General features: G+C 35.3%; 1 protein-coding gene across 4 annotated transcripts in view; it reads left to right on the top strand.

Annotated features, from left to right (window-relative positions):
* CAMSAP2 (calmodulin regulated spectrin associated protein family member 2) overlaps positions 1-20,270 on the top strand; it is a 78,945-nt gene extending 58,675 nt beyond the window's left edge. For 2 of the 4 annotated variants that reach the window (XM_035332713.1, XM_035332711.1), the window contains 11 exons: positions 3,036-3,129; positions 4,214-4,301; positions 6,897-6,967; positions 7,473-7,542; positions 8,303-10,511; positions 11,613-11,749; positions 12,218-12,438; positions 13,460-13,559; positions 14,943-15,058; positions 15,958-16,076; positions 16,985-20,270. In XM_035332713.1, the coding sequence (XP_035188604.1) occupies positions 3,036-3,129; positions 4,214-4,301; positions 6,897-6,967; positions 7,473-7,542; positions 8,303-10,511; positions 11,613-11,749; positions 12,218-12,438; positions 13,460-13,559; positions 14,943-15,058; positions 15,958-16,076; positions 16,985-17,290 (3,531 nt within the window). In that variant the 3' untranslated portion in view covers positions 17,291-20,270. The remainder of the gene's footprint in view (positions 1-3,035; positions 3,130-4,213; positions 4,302-6,896; positions 6,968-7,472; positions 7,543-8,302; positions 10,512-11,612; positions 11,750-12,217; positions 12,439-13,459; positions 13,560-14,942; positions 15,059-15,957; positions 16,077-16,984) is intronic. The other 2 variants (XM_035332714.1, XM_035332712.1) reach the window with 1 other exon arrangement.
* The last annotated feature ends 2,747 nt before the right edge of the window (positions 20,271-23,017 follow it).

The raw sequence follows: 23,017 nt of genomic DNA, 5'->3' as shown, positions 1-23,017 counted from the left end.
AGATGCAGCTGGTGAACAGTTTTATAAGAGATTTCCTTCGCAAGAGGGACCTTTGGTACCTCACTTATTATTTGAAGGGTGGCAGCAGGGTTTTATTTCAGTGATGTTAATCAGGTTAAGCAGGTTGTCCTGCTTCTTTGTTTTGTTCCGAAATAAGTCATTCTGACATCTTCAACGTGTTGTGGCGTTTGTTAACCTGTAATGGGACATAGGACAAACTTGTAGTCACAGAACAGTCATCAGGACTTGTACATTGTTTGAAACACTCCAATTTTCGTCAGTCTTGATGCATCTGTATGGACACTTTATAATATGCAAACTATGGATTTGCATTTGAGGTAGCTTGCTTTCCTGGTCTACAGAGCAGACAGCTTAATGTGCATCATGACGTGAATTTTACAGTGTATTTTTATGTTGATTTTGAGAAAATTCCTAAATGCATCTGTGGCTGCTTTTCCATTCAAATTTAGTGGATTCTAGTCTGTCTATAAGTGATTTGTGTCATTAGAATATATGAACTTGTAGTTGTTGTTCTCCAAATGTGCAGATCTAAAACCTATGAATAATACAAGTGAAGTGATTTGTTTTAAATGGCAAGATTGGATGTACTGTTTTTGTTTTCTGTATTTTCCATTACTTATATTGGGAATAGGGATATTGAAGAGAAGAGCTTATCTTTTCCATATACATGCTTATAAAACAAGCTAGCTTATGTCTAGCTTTGATACAAAAGCAAGTAATGACTTTAGATTTTATATTCAAACTAAGGGAGGTTTTTTTCAAAATCCTCCAAATATTAAAGAGTAGAATTTTTGTTATACAATACCAGAAGATACAACAGATAAAACTTAACCAGTAGTATACTTTATTACATTCAATTAATGAACTATCTGCAAATAAGGTAGAAATATGAACCCGAAAAAGAAATAAATCAGAACGTTTAGCCAATAAAGGCAGCTATGAAACTGCATGTCTGCCACCTGCTGTTCAGTATTTTTCAGCCAGTCTGAACTGCTCAGAGCTTAGTTATGGTTTTTTAACTATTGAAGTATGCTTATGCTTCTGAATACTTCTGTGTATACGTGCCTGTGATAATCATGTAACAAACTATTAGAATGCTCGTTGGCATAATCAAAGTGAAATCTGTGGAAATAACATCCTTTCCAAGCCTTAGTAGCAGGATTACTACAGACACATAGTTTTTCAAAAAAAAAAATAAAATAAAAAGTTACTGATCATCTGTTTTCCCCTTTGGTAATTATTAGCATCTCTTTCTGACTATAAATGACCTGAGAGTAAATGCATGTTTCACCATGGAACATCTAAAGTAGCCTGAATTCTAAATTAGCTGTGCTGCCCAGAGTTTTATGTTTTCTTCAATAAATACCAATTTTGCTTCCAGAAAAAGAATCTTTATTTCAGTAGTTCAGGACTGCACAGAAAATATTTTCTAAGGACTAAGGAATATCTTAGTCCTTCATAAAACAGTCACACTATTAAATGTGGCATCTCAACACAAAAATAAGAAATTGGAGTACTTAAATCCAATACTATTTTAGATTGGAACAAAGCTACAATTAGAATATTTTATAATTATTTTCATAGTAAAAATATTTCATGTTAAATATGTAAAACTTATAGGGGAGGGAAGAGTGAAAGTATTAATAGCTGGCATAGAAATTGTAATATTAAAGATCAAACTTTGTCTCAGAAGTAAATTTGATTTTTTTTTCTTTATGTATATTCTTTCCTAATGAAATGTGTCATACCGAAACGCTATGCTTAGCATTTTGTTTGAATGGAAAAGACTTTGCTGTGACTCTTTCCTCATTCAGTTTCTGTTGTGCTGAGTAAGCAGATACATGGTTTTCCTAGCCTGTTTGTAGCTTGTATATAATAACTGGCAACATCTGACTGATCCCTTCACCATATACTGAAGTATATATGTACACTACATATATCAGTGTTAGTGACATGAAAAACGTGACTAAAGACACTTGTAAGCACTGTTAGCTAGATATTATTGCATTTTATTGCAGAAAGACTTTTTTTTTTTTAAAAAAAAAAAAAAGTGGTATAAATGTGGTTTCCCAATTTAAAGCATAAGTAGAGATTTGTATTGTTCAGATTTTCAGCCTCTGTAGCACTGGTGACACGAGTCTGCGTGCCTGCTGGAGCCCTCAGGCCAGGAGGCTCCTTAACCTCATCCAGCTGGTATTTCTAGATAAGAGGTAGTGCTGACCTGTACAGACTTTGCAGCTTACATCTGCAACCATTGGGCCTCTGAACTCTTCAGCTTCCACAGTCATCAGACGTTCTGGTCCTTTGCACCCCTTTATATATAAAAAATATATTATTATAGACATTATGCTCTTGCACCAGAAACTGCTACTACTGCTTCTGCCTATTTTTCCTCTCTCACTTTTTTTGTTGCGGTTCATATCACCAGCTGTTTCTTCCTTTTCGTTTATTTTTTCCTCTGTTAAACCTTACAGCTCCAGTACTTCTGTGTTTCGTAGCTGTGTAAGGGGATTGCTGGACATATGAAAGCAGATGTATCAGCAGTACATTAAGTGTGCACAGATCTTTGGAGCTAAAACCTCATTCTAATTGGCCTGCATTTAACAAACGTTGCTGCTGGGTTTTGTTCCGTAAAGAGTTGGAAGTCTGGGTAGATGTTCCTTAATGTGGCAAAAATCACATGCCTGACACAAAGACTTAAAATTCCATGGCTAATCTGTTTGACAGGCATCCTCTTCCACCCATCCTGTACCTCTCTACCCTGCCAGCAAGACATCAGGCCCGAGTGTATGCTCATTATGAAACATTTTTACCCAAACGGTTACCATCTGGTCAAGTTACAGGTGTTAGATAGTTGTTCTACAGATCACTGGCTGATCTCATTTTCCACAGAAGTAATAGAGAAGAGAACATAAACTGGGTGAAATAGAGGCATATCACAATGTTGATTATGCTATTTGTTTGTAGTTAAGGTGTATGTTTTAACATAAATTCTCTTATTATCATTTCCATAGAGCAACTACATGGTGTTCATGGCAGAACTGTTCTGGTGGTTTGAAGTGGTGAAGCCATCATTTGTACAACCTCGTGTTGTTGTACATCCCCAAGGTAATTATAAAGGATTGGTTTTAATATGCATGTTTTTAATATGTATGTGTTCAGATTACCACAGTGTTCACAAATACAGTGAATATTTTAGTTAACGGGATTTGGCAGCATACCACCCCCTGAAAGAAGGAGCTAAGTACTCTGTCCTATGTTAATCTTCATTTTATCTCATAAATCATAATTAGATTTTGTTGTTTATTACCAAAGCCTTATTTAAATTATTGCGGTGTAATCACTTGCAAATTTTCCTGACCAAAACAAGCCTAGAATCCATTTATGTCCATGCAGGGATTACCAACATAATGAGCCAATAACATAATTTAGCCTGAAAACTTGTACTGCTGAGGAGAAGGTACCAAGAGAAAGGGACAGAAATCTAGGGAAAGCAGACAAGTAGTTAACTGTAGGCTTGCATTTTGCACATGGGTGCAAAGGTACAATCTTCTTTCAGTAAATTCCTAAATATAAAAATGCATCTCTCAAGCAGATCTTGAGATCTGTTAGTAAGTATGGAGATATGGTTATTTAAACATTCACATAGTACTGCTATGATTGTGTGGCCAAAAGCTAGGAAGAGAATCCCGTTGTGTAGCTTTAACGCCTTTTTTCATTTATATACTTTATGACACACAAAAATCTGATTTAAATTCTTAAAATATTGCTAACTAATTTAGGATGTGACCAAAATGTTGTTTCCTAGTTGGAAAGTTAAGTCTAAGGGCGTGGGGGAAGAAAAACTTTTATCGGAAAACAATTTCTTTCAGAATATTTATCTTTGATTAAAAAAAAAAATGTTTTTATTTTTAATTTTGTCTCTTACCTTCTTTTTTTTTAATTATTATTTCTTCCTTTGCCTTATCTAGTCTTTTTTTTTCATTCTCTATTGCCTTCATCAGTGCCAATATGGGAACTTTGTAGAAGGTAGAGCTGAAGGAAAGTGACTTCATTTTTAATCTAAATAATGGAACCTCTGAAAATGTTTTAATTCTTTGGAAATAATTCAGGTTATTTCAGACAGTTTTTCTGCTGTGGATTTTAACTGAATGCTCAACTATGATAACTTGAGCTTTGTTCTTCCTGGCAGCTGAAAAAGATACAGCTTCTGCTCACAGTCTGAATGCTAACAGAAGAAATTATGTGGATGGCCCATGTGGTTCTGACTTCGTAGCCAGGTAATGCTGGAGAAGCAGTAGTACTCTTTCATGGTCTTTCAGTTTTTCTTTTGATGGGGTAAAGGAAATTTTCCAGTGATATGGTCAGAACATAGTGAATGCATTATATTTATCATTTGAGGACAAAGGTTTATGGACTGTGTCTGAACAGACGCACAAGAATAAAATAAGGAATTAAATTGAATATTCAGCAAATTCTTTCTTGCCAACCCAGCTTATCCTGTTCAGCCTTTTGTTTTGTGGTGGGTTTTGTTTGCTTATATTTAGGAATCTGTACTGACTTTGAATTAGGGAATTAAATTTCATACAACCATAAAATGCTTTGATCCTGAATCTTTTTACTGTGTGTATCTGAAGTGTTTCACATGTAGTCAATGAAGTTATTTTAATGTAAATTGAGCATATATGCCAGGAGAAAAAGGAGTTTTGGATATACCTTTTGAAAGAGAGGTTCCCAAGCACATTCACACCTTGCAAAGCCCCTGCAAGCAGTCCAGTTAAGAACTTTGCATTTCATTTTTTCCTTTGTTTGTCCTACAGAACTTATTCCTGTTCTGACAAATTCTATCAGTAACAAAGTAACTTTTTCATCTAAATAAATCCACGTTTTATCCAAATGTGTAAATTTTGTCTGCAGATAATTTTGGCTTCTAAGATGAAGAGGACTTATTGAAAATTCTAAGATAAACATCTGAATTCAATTTATAAACACACCAGTACCATTCCAAATTTAACTATCAAGTCTGTAAGTTGCCACCAGTGTGTTTTATAACATTCTTTATGTTTCTCGACGCACGTACAGAGATACAGTAAAAATCATTGTGAGCTTTGTATGGTTGGTGGAAAGCATATTGTACTAGCTCATCACAACACTTGTTCAGTTTCTCTACAAGTGATGGGTATGGTCTGGTGTTGGAGGATTATGAGAGCAATCCGTAAGTAGGAGAAGGAGCTATATCTTCCTTCATTAACCAGTGTATTTCATACAACTTGATGATACTTCACAGCATCATATGAGAAAGAAGGGACCCAAGAAGTTATTTCAGATGCTAGAAATATAAAACACAGACTGCAGTTCTCCATCAGCCAAGACTGCCCTGACTGCAGGATGGCTTGGTCCTGGCCTTCCTCCTCGTCCCAACTGCACGGTCTTGTCTGATTCAGCTTTTGATGTTGTCATTCCAGTACACTGACAGGAGAAAAAAAAAAGTCAGAAAAAGTGAATGTTTTCTGCTGGATGAGCTACTGACATGACTCAGAGCAGACTCCAGCGGAGAGCCAGATCCAGCGCAGAGGAGGAGTGGGACTGAGGCAGTGAGCAGTTACAGTGTCTGAGGTTGCCATGAAACCACAGTCATGGTGCCAAAATCAGTCTTTCTGTGAGGGAAAATGAAGCGTATAGATTTTCTTTGTGGTAGAACATGTTTTGAAAGGCTGCTGGATGAAATTTTGAATGCATACTTTTCTTTTAAGATAACTATAAACATTACTTCTATGATTTAATAGTTTTTGCAGAAATCTTAAATGCCATTTAAAGCAGATAAGTTATTTAGCTAATGTGTAGTTTTATTAAACGCCAAAAACCAGGAATTTATGAGAAACTATTTTGAATAATTGCAATATATAATTACAGAAAATGCTTCTGTACATTGTAAACTAACAATATTTTTCTTAAATCGACATGAATATTCTTCCTACAAATATTCTTCAGAAACATTTCTAAGCATACTGTATATAAACTATAAAAGCTCTAAACAAATATTTTGAAAATTAGTGATTTGAAAAAGAGAGTTTGGGAGTGTGCTTTTAAAATTCAGTGAACAAAATTCAGAACATGAAAGTATTTAATTCAGCTTGTTTTGAAGTTTGGCTTCTTTACAAGCATTTTACATACAAAAGCATGCCTTTATGTAAATGTCTTTGTTGTTCTGGTCCCGAGAAGTGCCTGGATCACAAATGACTGAGTTATAAAAGCCTATTCTGGATTAAAACAGCTAGTCTATTACAGACCTTTTCTATGAACAAGAACAACAACAACAAAATCTTTTTAAACTAGAAACAGAGAAAATCTTTGTAATTAATGTTTTAGTAGTGAATATATTTGTTGTATTTATTAAGTCATGTCTGTCGCAAAATCTCCATTATCCACTCGAAATGCATATTACAGTTCAGACGCAGTTTGAAAATTTCAGGCTAAGCAACTGAAAAGAGAGATGTGTGACAAGTGAGTGTTACTTGCTGCAGTCACTCAATTTTTATTTTGTTGCTAAAATCAAAGGTAAGACTGAGAACCTTCTAATAATGACATTTACTTGAAGTACATCAGGAGACATATGCTAACACTGCTCTGTGGCCATTTGTGTAATAAAATACCTTTTTGATTTTTTGTGTCTCTGCATTGCATCCAGTTAAAGGTAATAATGTAGTATGCTCCTTCTAATTAATAAAGTAATGCTTCAAGAGGAGAATTACACCTTACTTTCTCTGTCTTAAAAAACAAATCTCCTTTGTTGGCCCAGGACAAAAAGTCTGGCTGCCCTTCTGTAACATGGCTTTTGATTTATTCCTACTAAGTTAATGTCTCTTGCTTTATAGATTGGAAAGTCCAACTTATACACCACCTCACCAACTGCATACACCCCAGCAGCCTTATTCATCCGTCCCAGGTAATAATTTACAAGTGCGTGGAAAGGGTAATGAGGCAAGGTGTCATCTTCTGAGTATATTGCTATGTTTGTTTCTTCAAACCTTGTTCATGCAGAAGTTGCTGGGAGAGATTGACATGAAAGGCTAGTGAATGAGTTCTGTGATCCACAAAGCATACAAATGGGAAGCTTGTGTTTGTACCTCTTGTACATGTTGTGTTGCTATGTTTTTTTAATTTGAATTCTGTTTTCATTATGTGGAATGTGGGCTGCAACAATTATTTGTAGTATATTTAGTAGTACTTGTAGTATATCTTAATCAATAGTAAATTCTCAGAGGGATATAATATACAGGATGAAATTAATTGACTCAATTATTCCAGTTCTTAATATAAAAGCTTTTTTTTTTTTTTGCTATTGCAGTGTTCTAAGTAGTGAAACAAACTAATTTGTTAAAGCAACAGAATATAATGTTAAATTTATTTTTCATAGCAGTTACCTTGGATTCTATTTTAATTTCACTTAGGAGTCATCAGAAGGTCCACATCAATGTCTTATGTAGATGGATATGTGGGGACATGGCCAAAAGAAAAAAGGCAAGTAGTCCTATTGTAAGAGCTGCTTAAAAAATGATTATGTATTGGTCATAAACAGTAGTAAACTCTCCATTGTGGTTTGAATTTCCAAAATCTTGTAACAACTTGCAGAAGTAGAAAAACAAAGGGAAAACTGCTTCATGGATTCAGAACCAAGTAATAGGAAAAAAAAACTTCAGAAATAAACCATTGGTCTTTTACATTGAGATGAGGTATTCTTGCATTAAATATTTGGATTGTTGGCATTAAATATGTTTACACTTACCTATTGCAATTAACCAAATGAGGTAAGAGTCACATGCCTAAAGAGCTCAGTAGTACCAAAAATTATATTACTGTATGTAAGAATAATCAGGCTGGATGTTTTGTTTTTTCAGTTAGACCCATCATAAACTCTTCATGTGTAGGATGTAAACTAAAGTTCAAATGGTAAGAGTTAGAGTGAAGGATTATTCAGCAAATCTAAATTATCTTTTCATACTTTTCTTCGTACCTAGCATGGCAATTTCTATATTCCTAAAGTGCCCAGAACTCATCCCAAACTACTAAAAGCATTGTTTGGCTCTGAAGAAAACAAACGCAATAAAATAGAATATAACATTTTTATTTACTTTATTTGCATATTAACCTAGTCAAAATACAATACATAACAGTCCATTTAATACTACTGTCTTAAAGTAATTGAAAAGCCGAATTTGAATATATTGTTATTATTAATCATGAGCTGGTCAGTTATTTCCTTTATTCTTATCTCAATTAGGTCATCATTGCATGGAGTTTCATTTGACATTTCTTTTGACAAAGAAAAAAGCATTCCAGTATCTACTCCAAAAGGTATTACTAGATCTGTGAGCAATGAAGGCCTTGCAGTAAACACCAACCGTGTGCCCAAGCATATTAGAAAAAATCTGTCCTTCAAACCTGTAAATGGAGAAGAGGAAAATCAGGATATTGAAGAGGAAAAGGATGTGATAACTCATAAAGACACAAAGGCCAATCAGTCTCTTACCATAAATCAAAGAAATGCCAATGAGAGCCATCGCTATAGGTTTCCAAACGGAGCTTTGCAAAACAGAGCAGTTCTGGATGATTTTGGCAATCAGATTGAGACACCAACCATTGAAGAGGCTTTGCAGATAATTCATGACACTGAAAAATCTCCCAGAGTTATCCCACCAGACCAAATTACAAATGGATTCTTTCTTCACAGTCAGGAAATGAGCATCTTGAATTCAAACATTAAACCAAATCAGTCTACTCCTGATATCATCACAGACACAAAAGGTGCTCTAAGTCCTGTGACTGACAATACAGAAGTGGATACTGGAATACATGTTCCTTCAGAAGATATCCCAGAGACTATGGATGAGGATTCTTCTTTGAGAGATTACACTGTAAGCATGGACTCTGACATGGAAGAACCATCTAAGTTTCTTCAGGATTATGACATACGAGCTGGCAATCACAGAGATCAGTTAAGTCCCTGTCCCAGCTCAGTAAGTACCAAGTCACAGGCAGGCAGCAGTGCTTCTTCAAGTTCAGGAGTTAAAATGACTAGCTTTGCAGAACAGAAATTCAGGAAGTTGAATCACACAGATAGTAGAAGCAGTGGAAGCAGTTCTCAGAAAACCACACCAGAAGGTTCTGAGCTGAATATTCCTCATGTGGTTGCTTGGACTCACATTCCTGAGGAGGCATCTGTTCCCCCAGGAAGAGACACTACACAGTTGCTGGCTTCAGAAATGGTGCATCTCAGGATGAAGCTGGAGGAAAAGAGGCGAGCAATTGAAGCACAGAAGAAGAAAGTTGAAGCTGCGTTCACTAAGCAGCGGCAGAAAATGGGAAGAACAGCATTTCTTAATGTTGTGAAAAAGAAAGGTGACGGAGTATCACCTCTCCGAGAAGAAGCAGCAGGAGCTGAAGATGAGAAAGTATTCACTGACAGTAATCGGTTGAAAGAAAGAGAAGCTCAAAAACCAGATGAACAAACCAGTAAGACGTCAGATGTAATAAAAGAAAACCCTGAAAATTCTCACAACAAATGGTCCAAGTCTCCTGCTACTCCTATGGATGCTGAAAAACAGTGGAATTTAGCAAGCCCCTCAGAAGAAAATTTTAATGAAGGAGATATCTTAGAATATACAAAATCTATTGAAAAACTAAATTCTTCCTTACACTTCCTACAACAAGAAATGCAACGGCTCTCCCTTCAACAGGAGATGCTGATGCAGATGAGAGAGCAACAGGCTTGGGTTATTTCTCCTCCTCAGCCTTCTCCTCAGAAGCAAGTTCGGGAGTTTAAGTCTTCATCAAGACAACTGGGAGCTCCATCTCCCAGTGCACCTTTCTCACAGGAATCTCCTCGTTCTACACATCAGTCTCCACAGTCATCCAACAGGAAGAATGCCTCTTTTCACATTAAAATGCAAAGGACTCCTAGGCCAAATGAATTGAAAATAACACCTCTCAATCGTACGTTGACTGCTCCACGGTCTGTGGATAGTCTTCCCCGTTTGAGAAGATTTTCTCCAAGTCAGGTTCCCATTCAGACTAGATCATTTGTTTGTTTTGGAGATGATGGTGAACATATAGGTGAACCACAGGTAAGGGGAAATCTTTTGAAAGAAGTCAAACCTACGGAAGAGGTAGCAAAAGAAGAAGGACCAAAATTACTAAAAAAGAGTGAACAGAAGTTGGATGAAAAGGAGATCAAACCTCTTGAATCTAATGTTTCTGAAGTATTATCTCAGCCCATCACAGAAACTGTCTGCCTCACCCCAAATGAAGATCAACTAAGCCACCCAATTTTACCAACAGCAGCTCCCAAAACAGCTAGCTTAATTGAAGTTTCCCTATCAGATTTGAAGCCACCAGAAAAAAATGAAGTACCTGTTGAGAAATATGAAGGTGAGAGTGATAGAGAACAATTTGAGGATGACCAGAAAGTGTGTTGTGGATTCTTTTTTAAGGTAAGAGCTGCTACACAGATTCCTTTGAAAGGCAACTTCTTAATTCAGATACAGCGTTTCAGTGATGACTTTCCATTGAAGTCAAAGGAGATAGTTTTGCAATCCTAAATGTGCACACATACCTTTTCCACTTGATGACTCATAAGAGTGGTCAGATTCTATCACACTGCAATTCTGCGTGTGCTAGAGTACTCCTTTCCTTCTACAGTCAGGGAAGAGTGCTTGGGGTTTTGGGGGAGAAAGATGCATGATGAATGTAGATTGCTTTTTTAACATAAGCTTTTTAACATAAGACCTTAATTAAATATGCTCACTTCTCACTCTCGCTTCCCCATTACACACCCAAGTTTAACTGAATACTTGTAAAGTACAGCCAGGGTTTTTCAAGATGGGAAATATCTCAGAGTTGCACTTCAGAGAGCGTTTTTTCCCTCTACTGGCTAGCTGATGGAGTATAGTCTTTTGAGACTCCCTTTTGAAGTTGGCATTTGGGAACACTCCCTGTTGTCTTATTAAAGAGTTATGGCTTATAACTATAATGTACATTATTAAGAGAGAGGTCTAGACACTGGAAGCTATCAAGATTTAGAATTTCCATCTTGGAGTACCCCCAAAATCTTGCAAAAATCTTTGCTGTGCTTGTCTTGGAGCATTGCTTGGTTCTAAGAAAACATCTGAATTGATCAGCCAAAATTACCTTTATGTGATGCATAGTTATTGCTTTTTGTAATAAATTGTCTTCCTCTCCATAAGCATAGAATCTTCCAAAGCTGACTGCAGGAGTTTATGGAGTGTGGAATCTGACTCTAAAGTAGAATATTGCACCTGGAATTTTTTCATGTGTCCAATATGTTTATATATTTATATATATATATATACATTTCATGTTTGACTTAGGAAGTAAAAATTCCTTTATGGAAACTTTTTAGTAGTCTTAAGTTTATTTCAAAAGATTTTTCTTATTTCCAATATGTTATCTTATGTTAGGATACTGCAACCCAGTCTACAGAATTAAGTGTCTAATCACTTGGCAGGATCAGTTGATAAATGTAGAGATTTTAATGAATTGTGTCCTTTTCCTTCAAATACTGTTTCTGCTAGGATGATCAAAAGGCAGAAAATGATATGGCAATGAAACGAGCAGCATTATTGGAGAAACGTTTGAGAAGGGAAAGAGAGACTCTGCTTCGAAAGCAGCAGCTGGAAGCAGAACTAGAACATAAGAAAGAAGAGACAAGGTAAAAATAACTACACATCCTGATTCAAATGACCAGTAACCCTGAACAAAAAAATTACATAGTTGAAAGTGCTACTTCCTTGTTAAATAATTGCATCGTAATATGCAAGGATATTTAATCCTAGAGCCAGATGTGCTGAGGAGCTCAGCTGAAGACACATGCCAGCTGGTCCCATGAAATCAGCAGGTGGCATCAGTCTATAGCTTAGATTCAACATGAACCTTGCTGCCCTGATTGAAGCTCCTCAGAGTGTTACCATGCCTTGCACTTCATATTCTGAGGGAGAGCTTATGGCTTTGGGCTTCAGTCTGCACAAGTGCACAATGGCAAGTTCCTCTTTCTGATGTCCGAGAGTACTAAAGTTCTGAAAATTTAATGCCTATGTTTTCCTCACTGGCAGTGTGCTAGCTATAACTGTTACCCTGTAAAGTTCTGACTCTTGAATGTATTTAATGGGCTTTTTTTTAGACGCAAAACAGAAGAAGAACGTCAGAAGAAGGAGGATGAACGAGCACGGCGAGAATTCATTAAGCAGGAATATATGAGAAGGAAACAGCTAAAGCTTATGGAAGAAATGGATACTGTCATAAAACCGCGTTCCCTGTCAATCAAGCAGAAAAAGCCCCGTCCAAAATCTATTCATAGGGATCACATTGAATCACCTAAGACACCAGTCAAAGGTCCACCAGGTAACCAATGTTCATGTGGAAGAAGAGTCTGTTCATGCTAAAACACCAGCCTGGGTTTTGGTACTAACAAGCACATGCATTTATTAGTGCCTTGTGCCAAACTGAAGTTGCACGTGACAAAACTAGAAAGCAAAATTTGCCAATAGAAATGGAAAGATGAATGTCACTTACCTGTTATGCATGCATGCATATATCAACAAGCAAAAAGGTTAACTGTATTGACCCAATGGAAGCACCAATGTATGTGACAAGTTTCATACATGCTCATATATTATTCCCAGGCACTAATTTCTTCTTGCACCTGTAGAGCTAAGAATGAATAACACTTGGCAGAAAAGAGATCAATAAATAAAATGGTCATTATAAGGTAAGAGTGCTTGATCTCCTGCTTAATATGGACAGAATTAAAATAGAAAGGTTACCTTTAAAATTCATGTTTTCATTCTATTTTACTCACTTAGCTACTGCATGTGTCGTTATGAGCCTAGCAGCACTAATTGTATGGAAAAATGTAACATTCTTTTAGATACCAAATGACTGCAGTTAAGACTAAAAGAAGTGTTGCCAATTTACAATCAGAAAAAAATAACCAGAGTGCTCAGTGATCCTTTTTGTTATAGCATCATATAGTTGCATTTTCTCGAGCTGCTTCCCTCCATCTTCCAGCGTAATTTGAAGTATTTTCTTAACATCTTCCAAGAGTCCATCCCTAAGCTTTAAATTAAGTCTCTTGAGCATTTTTATGAGAGCTTTTTAACTTTGATTTGCATAGTGCCCATGTGCCTGTGTCCATGCCTCACGTTAATGCTTAGTCTCAGACTATCCCAGATGGCTGCAAGTGGCTGGGTGTCAGAAAGTGTTCAGATAAAGCACGCCACATATGCATGTAGGTATATCATGTATGGGAGCAAGAGTCACGTGTATAAAAGCACTTAGAAACTTTCTGATGCTGGTGTTGGGAATAATGAACAGACTCTGCTACTTGCATAGGTTTATAAGCTTTAACTTTGTTTTTATCCAGGTTCACAGCTTTATCGTGTTTTTTCAGTATCTAGTCTTTCGTTGGCATCGCTGAATACAGGGGACAATGAGAGTGTGCAGTCAGGCAAGAGAACCCCAAGGTAAAGCTAAAATAAACATTTTATTTAATAAAAAATGATAATCATGTACATAAAATTACCATTAATTTTAAAAAGATGATGTCTATATTTTTCCTACTCCAGGAGCAGGTATGTTTTTCTGATGTGAGATATTGATTGATTCCACTGTTGAGTATTAGGGAACCAAGCCGTGATAATTTGTTTCACAAATTTACCCAAGTAAACCGGTTGGGTGGCTATAAATGAGATCAAAATAAAATGCTATTCACACAGCCTCTTTAATTCACCTGTTTATAGTTAAGTCTCAGCTTATTAGGTTATCAGGTTATTTTATTAAACCTGTACACTACATGCTCCTATACAGCTTCTTTCTTCCATAGCATAGCAACTTCTGTTATTTCCCTTTACCAGTAGTACAAGAAAGTATTAAGTGTTAACTGTAATTGCAGGCTTTTCTGAACACAAGAATTTATCTTGTATTAGAAATCACCTGAAAATGAACTGAGAGATAAAAATAACAGAACATTCTTAAATACAAAATCTATATTATAGTTCAGACAAATAAAATTATTATTGCTGTATAATTATTTAATTTTATTCAAATAAATACTATTCTTTAATAGAAAATAAATGGAAGAAAGACAAACTGGTAAGAGGGGTTTAATGATGAGTATTGCATGTAATATTTTCATGGCCAGTGTATGTGCCCCATCAACTCCAACATGCCTGCAGCTGTTTTCGATTGACCTTTCCGTTTCCCTGGTATCTTGAGAACTGACTTTCAGGTTATTACATAAAAATACATTAATGCAGTGATCCAAGTACCCTAGCATCTCTCAGCATCTCTTACAAATGATCAGCTTTATTTAAAAGGGGGATTTCTTAGAGCCATATTACCTGTGGAAGGAGGCTTGATGTCACTCACGTGGACAGACTTGACAGGAGATGACCCCTATCTCTGTAGGTTTAGTTGTGCTGTGCTGTACTACAGCTATAATGAACGGTATTTGGCTTTAGATTTATTTCGGGGGTTGGGATTTCTTTAAGCATGATATAATTCAGAACAAATTGCTGAGAGGAAAAGTGTTGGAAAGATTTTCAGTATCTTTCTAGACCCATACTATGTAACCTTTCTTCAAATCAGAATTGTCTTTCAATGATGACACAGAGTGAATTTCAGTGATATGTTTGAAGGTCTCCCTCATGCATCACTCAGAATAGTTTATACAGAACACTAACTCAGTTGTCCATGAATTTCTTCTGTTAATATTATGCGTTTAAGTCTACAGCATATGATTCAAGTTATTGTGTTCTACATTAATACAGTCTGTTTTCTTTTCATGTTAGAAGGCTTCTTTTATGACAACTGTAGTGTTTTAAATAAATTTTAAAATTAATGTTTAGGTCTGAGTCAGTGGAAGGATTCTTATCTCCGAGTCGTTGTGGTAGTCGTAATGGAGAAAAAGATTGGGAGAATGCATCTACAACTTCTTCAGTCGCCTCTGCTACAGAATACACAGGTTGGTGGCAACAATATTTAGAAAAGTATGTGGCTATTAGTGGTTCTATTCATGAAAATATTTCAGTTATCTGTGTTTGGAATTTTTAAACTTATTTGATGATTCTTCCATAGAAATGGAACTTTCACCTATCTAAAACAGGCAGTAATAATACAAGATTAAATCTTTAAATCCAAAATAAAAGTACTGACTCAGTAGCATTTGTGATAATCAGAATAAACTGCAGTGAGGCTCAGAACAGCAAATGGACCCACCAGTTACTCTGTGCATTTTAGTAGTTTCTCTAGCAAGGCCAGAAGAGTTGAAATTAAAGTTCAGTTTAGAATGGAGTTGTGTTTTTTTTTTTTAAAAAAAAAAAAAAAAAAAAGAAAACAAATTAGAATGGGAAAATCTGCTTAGTAATGTGGATTTAAGTATTCTGCACTTTTTATTTCCAAACAGATCCTTTGTTGTTTACAAAAACTTCACAGTCTGACTTGTAATCCTTTATTATATTATGAATCAAATAATAATGGTATCTCTGTATCTTTTCTCCAAATATATAGTACATGATATTGCAAAGACCTTGCATCATCGTGATTATAAAGGACGTTTTTGCTCACCTCATGTCTGTATGGTGAAGAGCATAATAACAATAGGTATATTTGATAAATTTTTAGTGAGATCAGGTTTGAATGATGGACCTGCATAGCTCTATCAGTGCTAGCAAATGTTTATTAATAACAAAATAATATCATTTTACTTGTTTGTGAAATTTGTGATCTCTAGTCTTATTTTATTCACAGATTTGTATTTTTATGCATGCAAAAGATGAAGGGCAGAAGTGCTTCATAGCATTTAAATTAACTATTTGTTGGCTTATTGATTAACTTAGCTGATTTGTCATTCCTCCTTCACAGGACCAAAGCTGTTCAAAGAACCCAGTGCTAAATCCAATAAATATATAATTCAGAATGCCTTGGCACACTGCTGCTTGGCTGGAAAAGTAAATGAAGGTCAAAAGAAAAAGATACTGGAGGTAAGGGTATTTTTCCCTTAAAATCATAAACACAGGAGAAAAACACTCGAGCATAAATACAAATATCAAAAGGAATCTTCTTCTGAGGTTACGTCAGCTCTTAGTAAAAGGTTTGAGTAATTTGTGTGACTTGTTTCCTTTGTGGACAGAAAGGTTCTCTAGTACTGTAGAAACAATAGCTATTGCCTTGTACATGCAGCATGGGAAGCTGAATTAATTGACATGTTAATTAATAGCTACTGTCTGTTTAATGTGGGAACTTCAATATCATTTGTTCACAAACTTTGTTTCCTTATCATGAAAAATACTTGTTTTATACATATGGATCCTCAGACTGAGACCTTTAGAACTAAAGATATTTTTTTTGGAAATACCAAGTGAGATATCAAAACAGGCTCTTTCAGTTTAAGTAACTCAGCATAATAACCCCCAGAAACCTCAGGAAAGAACAGCTGTAAAGTGATTATCCTTAACTCTAGAATGCAGCGTACATCAGTTGGCTAAAACTGTACGTGTTCAGAGCACATCCCATAGAAATTGTGTTGGGTGGAGCAGGGATCTGAAAAAGAACCATTGCTTAATACATACCAACTGACCTTATAGTTTGACTAAACTTGAATGGATTTAGGGATGACTGAAACCCATTTCAGCACTGGACAGTCTTTTAGGCCCATCTAGACATGTTTAAATTTCCTGTTCCTAAACTTGTAGGTATTCTTGCTTACTGAAATGGCTCTAAGCAAATTGTAACAAATTGTAATGGTTGAAAATAAGGTATTTTAATAGGAAGACGGAAGTTTCAGCTCTGATAGATTAGAAATTCAAAATGGCAATCTGACACTTTCGAATGTTTTCTAACTACAATGCAAATTTCATGTTGTGAATCTTTCTCTTTCTTTCTTTTAAAGGAAATGGAGAAATCTGATGCCAATAATTTCTTGATCTTGTTCCGGGATTCAGGCTGCCAATTCAGATCTCTGTACACGTACTGCCCCGATACTGAAGAAATTAATAAATTAACAGGGATAGGTCCCAAATCTATCACAAAGAAAATGATAGAGGGACTGTATAAATACAACTCTGACAGGAAGCAGTTTAGCCACATACCTGCTAAAACTTTGTCTGCCAGTGTTGATGCAATCACCATTCACAGCCATTTGTGGCAAACCAAGAGACCAGTAACTCCTAAGAAACTTCTACCCACCAAGGCATAGTAGATGGGAAAATCTTGCTTCAGACAATTATGATAGACTTGCACTTCATCTTTACTGCCTATAGGAAATAGATTTCTAGTTGCCAACAAGACTCTTAGAACTTAAAACTGGACACCAAGTTCTATTATCATGTCCAACTGGAATGTAAACACAGTGTTTAGGAGTGCAGAAGATATCACTTCAGTGAGTACTTATGAGTGACTATGGAAATGTCTGACTTGTGTGGAGATTCGTATGTGCTAATACGACGTATGGAGTATATTTGCTCTGTATTTTGATTAGATACACTGAAGCACTGAATGTTCATATTTAGTGACTCAAACTACATTTTTTTACATCTGTTGCCTTATATGTTTGTATTTGTGCTTGTCTTGAAATATTTTTTTCTTTCTCTAAAGAAATACTTAATATCCTCAATACCATTGAACTTTGCATATTGACTCTTACAGTAAAGACTCAATGATAAGTTAATGATATGTCACTGAAGAACACAAGAATGGGTCTGTTTTGCAAAATCCTTATTGTGTGCTGCAACAAAATTAATTCATTCTCCTAAGTATTTATAATTCCGTTTCAATTAAATAATACTGGTTTGCTTATAGACTAAACAGTTAGGGGAAAATCTTTGAATTGCATAAAGAAATATTTTCTTGAGGTGAATTATTTAGGAAGTCAGGGTGTAGATGGATGAAGTAATTATTCCTGTTTTAATAAGTTACCATCTGAGACGTAATGACTATGTGTGCGCTCATAATCCCATTAAAATGTAAAACAAAAAGATTTGGCAAAGATTTTTAAACTAAAACAGTTTAAATAAACATGCATTATTTTACATTGTTGGAGATAGAGTGAGCACATAGTCAGCTACTGCTTCTCCATGGGAGGAATAGAAACTTGTGAAACACTCAGAACTAGATCCCTGATTTTTGCCTGACAACACTAAAAATGTTCAGAAGAATCACAGAACACACTAAGTCACAGATCTTTTGGAAGCACTGTATCTAACTCCCAATGATTTTTAAGATCGAGGCCACTGTCCATTCTTCCTGCCTGCAGATCAGATTTAAATCAATTTTTCAGGGAATAGACATCTGATAAGAATTTCTGGTGTCTTAATAAACTGTTGTCTCAACATGCTCTAACAGGTGATGTCTTGTGACACTTAGCAATTCTAACTACATATGGCAAAAAAGCCTAAGTGACATTTCAATAAATTTATAATACAACCAGTTACAAAAACAAGCTTTAAGCATATTTCAGTATTATTTACAAAGGGCTGCATTTTATTTCAAAACAGTGTTTGATTATTTTATAAATAACTATTCCGTTTCATTGTTTGTTTCTCTTAATTTGCTTTTAACATAGCACTGTTCTGAAGAAAAACAAAAACAAACAAAAAAAAACTACAAACTTGAAGCCTCCCCTAAATCTGTGGCTATTTTGATAACGTACACCAGAGGATTTGTTGGGGGAAAAATCTCATTCTCAGGAAAAGACTTGAATGATTTGTGATTCCGTTCTGTTTCAGTGTTGTGACAACTACATTAACATAAGACAGTATTGTGCTATAAGTATGTAGTCCATTCTGTTTCACGGGGAGACTAAAATTAAGTTCATATTTCTCTCATTGAATTGCTTTGAGAGAAACAACGCCTCACTACTGTGACGTACTCATTTACTTATATAAGAGATGCACCTGAATGAGATACCATTAAACAGTTTAGAACAGTACTTTTTTAAATTATTATAAAGCCTTAGGCATCAATGCATCTGGGTTATAAACATTTTCTCAAAAATGCTGTCAGTTTTACTGTAATTTATGTTCTTATATTTATGTATATTTGTTAAATCTGTAAAAGAAAAAAGAAAAAAACACTTTAAAATACATGTTTAATATGTATGTGGCTCAAAACTATTTGTGGTTAGCTGATTCCTACTGTTTGCATGTATATCACCAGGATATGTAACTCTTATATTTCAAGTGTATACATATTGTGTATATAGGATATAAATAATATTAAAAAAGGGGGAAGAGGGTTTGCACATTCTGCCTGTTAGACAGTTCCTACAAATACCATTTTAGGAACACCATGAATAACTTTATGAAATTGTCTATAATATACAGTGATCCAAGAAACAAGGAGGTTGGAATTAACTCTTACACGTGGCGAATGACTTCAAAAGAAGTTTTAGAATGGGAGGCTTTTTATTTCTAAAATCTGTCCTATGATTTAACTGAAGATTTGCAACACCATAAAGACACACGCATCAATCTAATCAAAGTGAGCTTACATACATGACAGAGGAATTATGTGAGTCATTTTAAATATGTCTGAATGTACTGCAAAATTTACATTTGTCAACAGGTTGAAGATTTGTGCAATGTCTAAAAGTAGAATGTGAATAATGCAGCTGAAGAGTTTGTTGCTCGAAGTATAAAGTTTTACTTAATACGGGAAAAGTAAAGCTATATATGCTTTTCCTTTTTAAGCCTGCAAATTTTCTAATTACAGTGGATCTATGGTTGGGATCATGTTTAAAAAAAAAAAAAAAAAAAAAAGGAAGCTTTCCGTAAAGGCCAGTATTTATAACTGACCTTTTCAGAACACACTGGTGCTTTCATCAGGGGTATTATTATCATTGCTATGACTGAATTGCCAAACTATCATCTTAGTTTTTGGAGCAAAATTTCATATTCTAACAGTCATAATAGCTACTGAAATCTTTTTTTTTTTTTAATTTTAGTATGACTGTTAGTTTTTATTATTTGGCTGTTTAAAGCCGAATTCAGCTATTTAATTATGATTTAATGGGCACTGTTGAAAAAAAATGTACAGTGTATTGTGTGCTTACTTGTCTACTCTATGGAGCATAGCTTCCATATTTTTTCAGATGCTGTGCTGTAAAATATTGTCATTGCTACTTATGTGGTACAGTGTAGTTTTTCCTTTCATTTAAATAAAAGCATGGCACCAAAAGTATTTTTTTTGTTCTCTTGCTTACATCTAAATTGAAACTATAACAAGTTCACATTCATGTTTACTTTTTTTTTTTTCTTATGGTATTTCAGCAACATATAAATTTTAGGAAATAGCAAAATTTTGATTTCTCATTTTGTTTGTATTGCTGTCTTTCACATGTATTTTAGCTCTCTGATGTTACCAGACTGAGGCTGTTAAAGAATTAGGCTTCTCATTACATCCTTGAGGACAACAAAGAGTTACCCTGTCCTTTTTAAAAGTGAGTTTCACAATTATAAGTCAGCTGTTAAACTCCTGTACTCCAGTTAGTTGTGTGTTGAAAAAAACACAGAAATGTAATGGTCAGCATAATAGGATGGCTTCAGAAGGTAAGGTTTTTAAGATTATCTAGTCTTCACACAGACAGCTAATAAAGAATATGACTTTTTGTGAAATAACTTGTGCACAAGTTGTGCAATCTTGAACAGAAATAGTATACCAAATAAAAAGTTCTATTTTCCAGATAAGTGGATTAGAAAGTTTTCCAAATCTTGCCTGTTTTGTTTTTGTGTTGTTGTGCTGGATTGCAGAGCAAGGGCTTCTGTTGAAAAGGGACATGACATGGCTGCAATGTCAACAGGCAGACTGAATTGTTAGGCTAACAGGCAGATAATGAATCCGTAAATTTCAGAGGTACTCAAAGGGCAACTTTGATAATACAGGAAATCTGATAGCAGGGCTTTTAGTAGTGAATTGAAAACTAATGTGGATGAAAATGAATAGCTTTCCTTCCACCTCCTGCGCCCCCCCCCCCCCCCCAACTGGTTATTTTTTAGCCAGCTCAATCAGTTCCCTGTATAGCATCAAAACAGGCTCACACAAGCAAAGAATTATGTTGGAACACAAATGGTAATTGCACCCAGTAAAGCTATTTTTTTAGTGGTGGGTCCAGCTCAAAATTTTCAGCTAAAACCAGCCTTTGTACAGAGAGACTATGGAACAGACTTTGTTTTCTTTATCCGTTGACAAGTAACACCATACTTGACAAACTTCTGATCACGCCCTAGTTAATTTGACTGAGCTGTGTCTGAATTTGTACAGCCTTTGGGAATCAAAACGTATGTATACTCCTGTGGGATTCAGTGTAGATTTCTGCTATCAACAACTGCAGAATAATCATTTCAGTTACACTTAGAAACTAAGCTTTCAGATCAAGCACAACACAAAGGCAATGTACAAACTAGCTTTTTTTTTTCTTCCAGATCCAGCTGTACTGATCTATGCCTGAAAATAAATAAATAAATAAATAAAAGCTTTCCAAGAGCTAAGCCTTTAACTATTTAAATCTTTTCAAATAGGAAGTTATCATTACTACATGTTACTACTTGAACTGAACAAAGAGTTGGAAGAATTGTGGCTATAGAGATCTACCTTTATGGCCACAGCCCCTTATGCTTGCTTTTACATATACCTTTCTAAGCTCTTAAAGCCTGAAAATTCTACTTAAATATATATATATATATATATCTTATTCCAGATTTGGATGCCAGAAAAAATCAGTATTTTTATATGCGTGGCAACTTTGTTCATTTATAAGCAATTGGTTTTAAAAGGCAAACTATACCATCATTCAGAAAAGAGGTGCGAAGCGTGTTTGTATATGCATATGTACAAATGCACAGTTAACTGCGCGTATACTGTCAGTCTGAGATGTTTACATACAGATATAAAATGCACTTTAGACAACCACAGCAAAGTTAAATATGGTAATAAAGTTACTCTAGCTTATTCCTTCTAGAAAGCAGCTACCTTGTCTGTTTTATTCAGAACGACTGGTCTACATATGAGGTGCGAAGCAATATACAATACATACATTGAAGCCTCAATACAAAGCCTTTGGGAGATGGAGTTCTTACCACCAGGCTTTTTATCATCTCCTGAATTCAAGGATAACACTAACGGACTCGAGATAGAATTGCCTCTGATCAGAAAAGATAAAAACTAGGATTTCAAGAAAGGGTGGTAGAACAGAGGTGAGCATTCCACTGGGCGGGGGGGGGGGGGGGAAACTTCTAAAAGATTCTTCAGCCTCTTATTCAGCATTACTAAACAACTGGATGTATAAAACATTAGGAATAATGGATAATTCATTATCCATTGACATATTTATTAAGTAAGATACCGAAAAGATTTTTTTTCATGTAAAATCTATGTATTGTATGTCGTTAATCTGTTAATGGAGTTTTGCACAAAGACAAAGCTAATACAAAGCTTTCCACCAAGGCAGCTCTGCCTTATCCTTTCTACATCATCGCTGATCTAAATATCTGCATTACAAGACCTGGCAAGGCCCCACAAGCCTGCAATTATTTAAATTACTTGAAGCCAGATTATCCTTTAGCTTCGTATTTTTCTTGTTTAAGCTACCTGAAACTCAAGTTGCGATGCTGACATAAGTGCCTAATTCTCCTACAGGTTATGCAACAGTATTTTAACTTGTTTGCTGAATTGTCACCTCAAAGTTTTGGGAAGCCTTTCTTGAAATGAGTGAAGACTCTGTCCAGAAGTAAAGTTTTCAACAGATTTTTTTTTTTTTCAACTTTTTACAAGATAATGCAAACATAATATAAAAAGTAAAGATCTGAATGGGTCTGTTATAATCATGAAAAATCAAGGGCCCATTTTAATGATGACAACACAAAGATGCTTTACACAAACTGCTGGACTCCAGGGGCAGATCTTGTGCAAGGTTAGCACTGGAGAATAG

This window comes from Oxyura jamaicensis, chromosome 8 (assembly GCF_011077185.1).
Source record: "Oxyura jamaicensis isolate SHBP4307 breed ruddy duck chromosome 8, BPBGC_Ojam_1.0, whole genome shotgun sequence".
In the NCBI taxonomy this organism is placed as follows: Eukaryota; Metazoa; Chordata; class Aves; order Anseriformes; family Anatidae; genus Oxyura; species Oxyura jamaicensis.
Note: the sequence above shows the minus strand (reverse complement) of the source record. Positions and strands in the feature narration are given on the sequence as shown.